At 36.4% G+C, this 9,432-nt stretch overlaps 2 protein-coding genes across 14 annotated transcripts in view; one reads left to right on the top strand and one right to left on the bottom strand.

The window, feature by feature from the left end:
• The first annotated feature begins 4,824 nt into the window (after window positions 1-4,824).
• On the top strand, window positions 4,825-7,587 carry LOC137237913 (putative peptidyl-tRNA hydrolase PTRHD1). Of its 2 annotated transcripts, XR_010949054.1 has the most exons (4): window positions 4,825-5,016; window positions 5,203-5,288; window positions 5,355-5,737; window positions 5,795-7,587. XR_010949054.1 is itself a non-coding variant. In XM_067762281.1 (3 exons), exons 1-3 carry the CDS (start codon window positions 4,917-4,919, stop codon window positions 5,526-5,528), a joined length of 360 nt encoding a protein of 119 aa, XP_067618382.1. In that variant the 5' UTR covers window positions 4,825-4,916; the 3' UTR covers window positions 5,529-7,587. The 2 variants fall into 2 exon arrangements, 1 of the variants encoding a protein (XP_067618382.1); XM_067762281.1 differs by having other exon boundaries at window positions 5,355-7,587.
• LOC137237910 (collagen alpha chain CG42342) overlaps window positions 6,915-9,432 on the bottom strand; it is a 506,444-nt gene continuing 503,926 nt past the window's right edge. For 8 of the 12 annotated variants that reach the window (XM_067762266.1, XM_067762268.1, XM_067762267.1 and 5 more), the window contains one exon: window positions 6,915-7,947. Coding sequence is in view for 4 of the 12 variants with exons in the window: in XM_067762273.1 (XP_067618374.1) it covers window positions 7,885-7,947 (63 nt within the window). In the remaining 8 variants the exon portion in view is untranslated. The remainder of the gene's footprint in view (window positions 7,948-9,432) is intronic. The other 4 variants (XM_067762273.1, XM_067762274.1, XM_067762279.1 and 1 more) reach the window with 2 other exon arrangements.

Genomic DNA, 9,432 nt, shown 5'->3' with positions numbered 1-9,432 from the left:
ATTCGCAACCAAAATATTTTGATTCAGTTGAGAGAAATTAGCGAAACAATCTGGATGTTTTTATTGAAAAGGTACGTGACAAGGAGTGTTTGTGGAATTTGCGTCATGTAGATTACCACAATCGCGATTGGATGCACTTTATATTTTTTTTTTATGTATACTTTTTAAATATTTTTTTCGTAACAAATAGCTATTTTCTGATAATAAAATTTTACGAGTTAATGTACGCATGTTTCTTTCTCTACACTGCCACAACGTGAATAAAAAATGTAGAGTTATATTGTTGAACATTCCATCGCTTGCGATTTCGCTCTACTATAATCACTCAATCGCCAGCGATAACGCTAGCGAAAATGAAACAAGCGATGGAGCGTTTCTCGTCGCATCACGCGATGCGATTACAAGATGTGAAAACTCTCTAATATCGTTTACAATATAAAAATTGCATGTCTCCAATCCAGTGACATTTACGATACAACCAGTGCTATCGCTTCTTCAGTACTCTTTCATTGGAAGGACATTATTTTAGTTCCATTTTGTACCAATTCACCCAACAATTATAGAAAAATAATTAATATTACAATGATATTTAAAATTATTACATAAAATTAGACGAAAAGTATGTGGCGGTTATTTTAAGGTTAACCAACCACAAGAAAACCGGGATTTTAAATATTTTTTTCGGTATAAATGCTGGTTCACAGAGAGGCGAAGTCCACACAGTCTAAAAATTTTATAGGTTAACAGAAACGTAACTGCCAAGGCACAAAAGAGCTCATTCTTTCTTGGATGACAGATGGTGCATCGTTGTTACCGCAACTCAGTTTTTATGCTTATCTGGATCGAAGGGCTGAGTTGGTAGGTGGAGGATCTTATCATAATGGTTACGGAGATGTTTCCTTATCACCCTAGGCGGCTGTGCTACGTCAAGCAGTTGTTTTGCTGGGGTGTTCCGGTATGTAACAATGCCGCAAAAACTGTCTGAGCATCTCACTAAACCCCTTTATGTTGAGCTATTTTAGCACACAATGTAGATAATGTTTTGGGAGTCATATGAGGAGTTCCCGCGGCAGTGCTGAGTGCACTATTTTCGCAGGCCTGAAGTCCTTTCCAGTGTGTAGTTTTAAGGCAGAAGACCAATTCTCTTTTCTTATAATTTGCCAAACGTCCCACCTTTTTCTCCCTCTACCTCATCCTGAGAAAAGCAGAATTTTGGGCACATTTGACAACGCCAATGATTTCAATATCGGCATATACCAGCAATTGTATAATAAGATATTATGCCGTTACTATTTTTCCGCAATATGCTTAATACTGTACGAAAAAAAATGTTTTTCCGCACAAGTAGACATTTCGCTTTTTATTACACTTAAAAGGTTTGTAAAATTTGGTTTTAAAATGGGCCACCATTATTTTCGAATAGACAAATATCCTTTTTTTCTTAAAGGAAGAGTTGTCATATTTACTCGCATTTTCTTGAACACAACTTACACACAGCCTATTTGTGAAGATTTACAATTTTATTCCATTGAGCCCAGGGGTCCTATTCACTAATAGCTGCGACACATAAGCAGTTTTTCATATAGATGAGTTTAACACAAGCTTATGCATTATGAGTAGATGGCACGTATTTTTATGGAAAACGGTAGAATGAGCGATACTGGCGCCATCTGATTTTGAAAAGTAGCCGACTCCCCAATTTTTTTTCCAAGCAAATCATAAGAAGAAGAATTTGACATTTGCTTTGGCTAAGAGTGTTGGCACACTTTACAAGTGAAATTATTTTTCGCACTGGTTGGTAAATTTTCTAACATTTTTCACAATTAAAAGCTGCAATATAACAATCGAATATGACACAAAATATGTTAGCAAGTATTTTTGTTGTATAGGGAGAATGTATACAACAATGCTTCGCGAAATTTTGTATGCAAATGGGCAAGGCGTAATAAACTTCAATTGCCAAGTCTGAAGTTTCTTCATATTTACAAACGCAACCTCTTGGTTTATTGTGACGATATTATTCGAATGCATAAGCTTTTGTTAAACGCATCTATATGAAAAATGTCATTGTGTCACGGCCGTAACTGTGAGTTTTAAGCTGGAGTCATTGGTGCCGTATGTCGTATCGCTGTATCCGTATCCCTAACGTAATCAGCTGTTTATCGTTACGACGGTAAACCAAAACCCAATTGGTTGGCTGCGATACGGTTACGACCTTAGCGGCACCAATAATCGATTGCATTGATTCTCATAAGGTTGGTCGAATCAGCTGTTATAAGGTTACCGATACGGTTACCGATAAAGCACCAATGTCTCCAGCTTTAAGGTGTACACCATAATACAAAAAAAGAGGGTAGTTCCACTCAAATTTGTTTGACGTATTTGTGGATTTTTGAAGTTTCATAATGTTTGTTGTTTTGCCAGAAGCGTTGCCATACCGTTACTGTTTAAGGCGAAATTGTGGTTTTTCGAGATGGAAATTTCCTTTAGGATGAAAAGGCAATGGTCATCTGAGACAATAATTATATGCTTTAGCACAACTTATGTGCATATATTTCGACTGAGAATACAGTAAACATGCACTTTTATTGAAAAATAGTGGATAGTGACTCAGATATTGGTTAATGACTCATATCTTAATGGCAGCTTGACACGTAGATAGAAAAAAATACACGAAAAATCCTGTTGCTCTAGCATGGCTCTATTATCATGCCCCTACATTGGATATTTTTTAAGGCATGTTGAGAAAAAGTGTACCTCCAAAGCCTGCACATCTATGTCAATGCTAAAAGGCAGAGAATGTGTAAAGGCGGCGCTACCCCAACGTGACCCCTGGTACAACGGGCAAAAACACTCTCATAACTAGTGGCTAACCTGCAGATCTACAGGGTAATGTTCTCCCTAAAAAATGGTTTAACAATTCCCTCCGAAATCGCAACGCCTGAATTGCACAATAAATAAAAAAAAATAAAAAATTTGGACTTGTAGCCAATTTATCAAGAAATTGCGGTGTCTGTTTATAAGGACCTCCTTTGAGCAAGCAATTGACAAACGTGTATGTTTAGCCAAAATATTCTGAGCAAACGTACGAACATTTAAGAAAGCTGTATTCCCTTGCTTCGCATATTTCGATCTATGTTCCTTCCACCAAAACAATTTTCGGGAGCTCGAAAAACTTATTAAAAACTTTGTTTTCTAGGCTGATATTTCGTATTAAAATATTTCCAAGGCATGGGGCTCATATTTTTTCTTTTTTATTTAAAATAACTATGAAAGTAATTTAGTCGTATTCGTTGATATGAGATCCATCAAAATTAGAATAATTCGTAACATTTTTCAATTTGGTATCATGTTTTTGGTGAAATTGCCATTGTCCCCGCAAAAGTCAAGTGGCTAACGTCACACTAAATGGAACTACCTCCATTTTTTGTATCATGGTGTACACAAGAAATTGTGTAAACTTTGAAATTCTGTTTCTGTAAAGGAAACAAAATTAAAATAAAAAAACTCACTGATAAAAACTTCGTGAGTTTTCTTGATTGCCAGTGTAGTACACTATTGTGACATTCAAAACTCATACGCACTGTTGCAGATCATTTTTTTGTTTTCATGGCGTTTGATGAATATTTTCTCACTGACATAAGACTTACATTCATCAAAACAATGTGCACAATAAATTACAGACTCGCATGAAAATTCAAAGTGTAAATTGTGTGTGCAAATGAGTTTTCATTGAGTGTACATTTTTCACTTTTTCACAATTAGGGAATTGACCCGCAGGAACTGAGAGAACGATTGCTGATTGGCATAAATAAAAAAAAAAAATAAATGTAAGGTTCGATAACCTCCGAAGAGATCTAAGGTCGAGCTTCTCTTCCAATTTGCGTAGTGCTCCTCTTGATTTTCCCTACAAATTGGCCGGACGGGACCTACATGTTTTATGCCGACCCCGAACGGCATCTGCAAGGCAGATGAGTTTTCACTGAAAGCTTTTCATGGCACAAATACACTCGGAGCGCTTGCTAAACACTGCCGAGGGGCGACCCCGCTTAGAAAAATTTTCTTCTAACTGAAAAACCGGTAATTGTGCAGTTTAGGGGCCCCACCCTAAAATTGGGCCTTTCTTTTTGAGTGAGGTATCAAGAGACGCGTATTCACATCTAGATCAAGAATCCGAAATCGGAAGTAAAATTTTTTTACCCGATATTAACGAAAAACCGAAAAAAGACCCGCGGGTACTTCCGAAACCGGGGGTGGGATCTATAGTATTTTTGCGCAGAACACATTTCTGCGTTAGCGGCCTTCGGTCGCGCTTATAAAAAATAACCCTGGGCTACGCCATGCCAAGTCCGGGTGTGTGGTATAACTGTGGCTACCGCCACGATGATGCACAATTTTTTTTTGTGGGTACAAACAACGACGACCACATGAAAATCGCCAATTTCAACTGCAAATATCTCCGGACAGAGATACAATTTTTCTTTTCCGCCTTCGGATTATTGTTCTCGAGATTAACACACGTCTTTTGATAGCTCACTCGAAAATCTTGGCCCAACTTTAGGGTGGGCCCCCAAACTGCACTAGTACCGAAAAACCTTATTTCTAAAATTTTGATGTTGCTTTGCGCGGGGTTCGAACCCAGGGCACACTGTGTGGTAGGCGGAGCACGCTACCATCACACCACGGTGGCCGCTGATTGGCATACAACCTAGTAAATTAAAGTTTATCCAAAGTTTCTATAGCATTACACAGCACTGTTCTGCGAAATTTTAGTACTCTCCATTTTCATCAGCTGATTTTGACAACCGGCATTCAAGACCTAGATGGACAATAAACAAATGCATTTTTTTTATAAATATGTCCTAATTGCATAAAATTAAGTATTTAGTTTAATTAGGTGTCTTTTTAAAGAAACCATGTCCAATATTGTTCAATATATAATTGTGCGCAGTGATTTAAGGACAGCTTTGGAATGGCCAATGGGTGCAGTCATAGCTCAATGCTGCCACGCCACAGGTAAAAACCACATATTTAGTTTTAATAGTTGACGAATATTTCTGCAATTGCTGAACCCATTTCTTAAAATAACAAATGTACAGCACAAAGCTTTAATCCGCAACCTCGTAGGATAAGCCTTAAGACCTTTAATATCCCACATAAATTTACAATTCTTATAAAACGTTTTGTTAACCCAAATCTTAGCAGCGATAATGCATTTATATTCCAATGACGAAGATACAGTCGCTTACTTAAAAGACCTGGACAATATGCATAAAGTCGTGTTAGAGGTGAGTTAGTAACTGCTGTTAGTACATACTGCCATTTTTGTGTTTACAATCTATTCTCAAACATAGGCTAAAGACGAAGCGGCATTGGTAAAGCTTGAAGAAAAATTGAAGGCTAATGATATCAAACATAAAATGTGGATTGAGCAACCGGAAAATATACCAACATGTATAGCAATTAAACCGTATGTTAAGGATAATGTTCACAAGTTTGTTAAACATCTTAAACTGCTCAAAGAATAAATATGCCTTATGTTAAATGGAATAATGTGACTTTCGTTGAATAGTTACATAAGTTAATTCTGCGGGACCTATTGTAAAACTCGGGGATGTGAAGCTGGTGTATTTAATGCAGATTATTTTGGAAAAGCTTTGCTCGTATCCACACAAGCCTAGTCCTTCAAATTCAAAATAACAACAGTAGAGAACAATTCACTACAATTTCATAAAAAGTACCCACTCTATCGCTGTTTTTTTTCTTATAATCAAACCTTGAAAGTATGCCCTAGATCAGATACGGTATTGACATGTTGCAGTACATAGAACTTTGGACAGCATCACAGACATCATACTTAGTAACATCATTTCTGTTGAAAAAAATATTTCGACTTACCGCCCCTACAGATGATAAACACTCAATTTAGAGTGAAATATACCGTGACGAGTTCGGTAGATGGAATGTATTCAGAACAAATTGCTAAAAGTAGTACCATGATTTCGATTTGGCGATCGACGTTACATAATTACATAAAATGTTCCCTCAGCAGTCGGGTTTTGGCACTGCTTTCTTTCGGAAGGATTAGTAAACTTTACAAAGTTCAATCAAGATACAACAAAACGCACTACTAGATTCATACTTGGCTAAAGATTACCTTGTCGATGTGCACCTTAATTATTCACCTAACGTTACTGGTGCTACAAACAGAAGAGCAAGCCCTCTCATAGATACGGCAAGAAAAATCTTTATAACTTCTACCTAGAACTCGCTCCATAATCGATGTTACCAACACAATAGTATGTAAGCCTGGACTGCAACTCATTGGTACAAATATGTTCCAACTCTAAGCAAAATTGCTCATTTGTACATGCTTGCAACAAATACATAAAAAGTACGTTACTAACAACTTTAAACATTATTTGCATACATTCATTCATGTGCACGTCTGTAGCCTCTCACTGCTCGTACGTTTTTTAGTAAATGTCTATAAGTGTGGGAAGACTGGTACAGATTATCAGTGTTCTATTAAGTATGAGTTTAAACGTAGCCGTAGGCAGTGTTAGCTAAGAAGCTGGAAGCCGACCACGCCTCACGAGTTGCAGCTGTAATACTGTTACTCTTACAGCTGAATATAACGCAAACAGTTATGAAGAAAGAGTTTTCTTTGTATATTTAGAAACAATTCCACTTTCATAGCAGCAGCGATGTTACTTTAATATCCGCCAAAACACTCCTTGCAGGTTTGAAGGAGCCACATTTTGACCGGCATGCCCTGATTTCTACAACCATCTCGGGAATGATTTAATATCAATTTAATACCACATTGAACCTTCTAGGTCCATCCCGCCCACATCCCTTAGTTAAATGAGAAACTTGCCATTATACCATATTAATACGTGTTTTGGCTTGGTTGTTAGATAACTTTATTTATTTTTCTATTTATTTTATTACATAAATTAAAATAGTTGTAAGACTTCGTAAATCTTTAAACACAATACAACGGTAAATATTGTACATTATTGTCTCCTTATTTAACAATTATAGTTGTTTAAATACAAAATGTTTACGTATATTTGTATGAGCATAAATATTTGTGGCATATATATAAAATACTTAAATCTGATAGTTTAAATTACATAAGTTAACAACTAATTAATTTAATGTCATACAAAATAGTTGTTAAATTTTAAATTTAATTTAGTTTATTCGTTAGTTTTTTATTTTTTATTTCTTATATATTCCAAAGTTTGCACAAACTCGGTCGTAATGATGCTTATTTATGATGCTTTATTAGTTTGCTATTATCTTAAGATAAAATTGTATTTGTGTATGTTTGATTAGAAACTATGGTTTAGAATAGTTATTACTATAGTTTAGCTTAGTTTAGTTTAATAATCGTAGGTGATAAATCACTGTTTGATCTGATGAAATGATATACAAAATTTCAATGTTTATGAAGAAAACCCTGTTTTAACATTCCAAGTTCAGTTTTAATAAAACATTTGCAAATATTTCTATTAAGCTTCTATAACCATAACGTCTATAGCTGCCTATTTTGGTAAAGGTAAACCATCTACAGAATATTAGAAAACGAAATTACTTATGAAGTTACATCTGTATCTGATCATTCATGTGATATGTTTGCCGTATGCATAAAAGCAGTATAAAATATTTCGTTAAGATTTCGAGATTAGCATATTTAGATTGAAAGCTCGTTTTCTTTTGTCTTATAGTAAACTAAACATTAACTATTGTAATTTTGTGCATAAATAAATATTTTACTGGGGTTAAAATTTAATTGAGCACCAATAGAAGCTTTATGCTGACTTTTCCTCTTATTTGTCGGGTATGAATAAGGTTGTTGCTGTAATCGTAATCGTTTTAATTTCGCATGTGTCGCTGTACTGCATTTAATTCATCTTTTAACCATTCCTGCCAGTTCTCCTAAGGAATTATCAAATCATAATTTATTGTTAATATGCAGTTTGGTAAAAATTAAATATATATGCTTATGATTATCAAACTGCTCTACGTATTATATATCTAGTTAGATGTAAAGATATACTAAGAACAAAGAACCAAAGAACCAAAGAACCAAGTTTTAGTAAAAGCAGAAAACATGAAAAGCTCAGTCGACTAACAAAATGACAATTTCAGAAAAAAAGGAAAATGAGAAAAGTTAAATAACTAACTAACGAACTAAAATAACTCACAATTCCGTATTTGTAAAAAAAAAAAATCTGCAAAATGTGAACAAACTGACCACTTAAAATTGATTGGTTATAAAAAAGCGAGGATTTCAAAACAAAGTTGGCTGTGGTGTGATTATGACCCAACCATTATGGAATGGCACCTTTAGTCATCATCATCATTCATTGGCGCTTTACTCCCTAAGCAATTTCGGCCGTTTCATAACAAGTTACGCCTGCTATCCCTGTTTCGTGATAACTGACGCCTATTGGGAGCACCAAGTGAGGTCAAGCCTTCGTCCACCTGCCTCTCCCAGTGGGAGGTTCCCTCCTTCCTCTGCTTCAAAACTGCAGTGTAGTTTCTTGTCCGGAGCCTCTTCGTCCATTCGCAACTTCTCTCGCCACCGTCCATGATTCCGAGCCATACATCAGAACAGGTATGATAAGCGACGTGCGACGTGTAGAGCGTGATTTTTGTTCGTCCAAAGAGGACTTTATTTTTCACATGCCTACTCAGTCCAAAGTAGCACTTGTTGGCAAGAGTTATTAACCGTTTGATTTCTAAGCTAACATTGCTCTTGCTGTTAATGCTGGTTTCCTAATAGACGAAATCCTTCACAGTCTCGAATTTATATCCGTAAACAGTGACTTGGCGGCAAAGTGGCGAATGCGCCGATTCTTTCTTGAATATCAGCAAGTACTTTGTCTTGTCCTAATTTACCGCAAGTGGGTCTTGTTTTTGTTTTTTTTTTTTTTAACTAATCCAGAGAATGCAAAATGCTACGTAAAGATCAACTGGATCCTTCGACGACTGACCGACTGTAGAAGTGAATAAGAGGGGCAGAAGGGAAGTAGATGTAGGGTAAGCAAGAGGGAAAATACACCTCTCAATAGTTCTGCGGGTTTTCTACAAAAAATGGCTTTCATTTCAACAGCCACCCTCGGAGAAACTCCATACAGCTACACAGCTTGTCCTCTTCCTCTGCTAAAGTGTTGAACCCAACCACTGGTTTATAGACTGGTACTGCTGCGTGTACCGGAAAAATATTTGTTTAGGACGGACGCATCGTTGTCACTGTATATCGTGCAAAAGATGATTACACCTAATGTAGGGGGCGTTAATGTTTATCCATCAATACTCATTGTCTTCGCAGTGCCTGTTCAACATTTGTTGCTCCTTTCTATTCAATACCAAGGGCGCCCCGCGGTCCGCCCATATGTGGACCTCCATGGCCTTAAC

The sequence above is a fragment of the Eurosta solidaginis genome, chromosome 1 (assembly GCF_040869045.1).
Source record: "Eurosta solidaginis isolate ZX-2024a chromosome 1, ASM4086904v1, whole genome shotgun sequence".
NCBI classification, from domain to species: Eukaryota; Metazoa; Arthropoda; class Insecta; order Diptera; family Tephritidae; genus Eurosta; species Eurosta solidaginis.
The sequence above is the reverse complement of the archived record's forward strand: the minus strand, read 5'-3'. Positions and strand labels throughout refer to the sequence as shown.

Coding starts and splice junctions, on each gene's coding strand:
- LOC137237913 (XM_067762281.1), top strand. CDS start 4,917: ATGTCCAATATTGTTCAATATATAATTGTGCGCAGTGATTTAAGGACA. Junction 5,017..5,202: donor TCAATGCTGCCACGCCACAG/GTAAAAACCACA, acceptor CCCAAATCTTAG/CAGCGATAATGCATTTATAT. Junction 5,289..5,354: donor TGCATAAAGTCGTGTTAGAG/GTGAGTTAGTAA, acceptor TCTCAAACATAG/GCTAAAGACGAAGCGGCATT.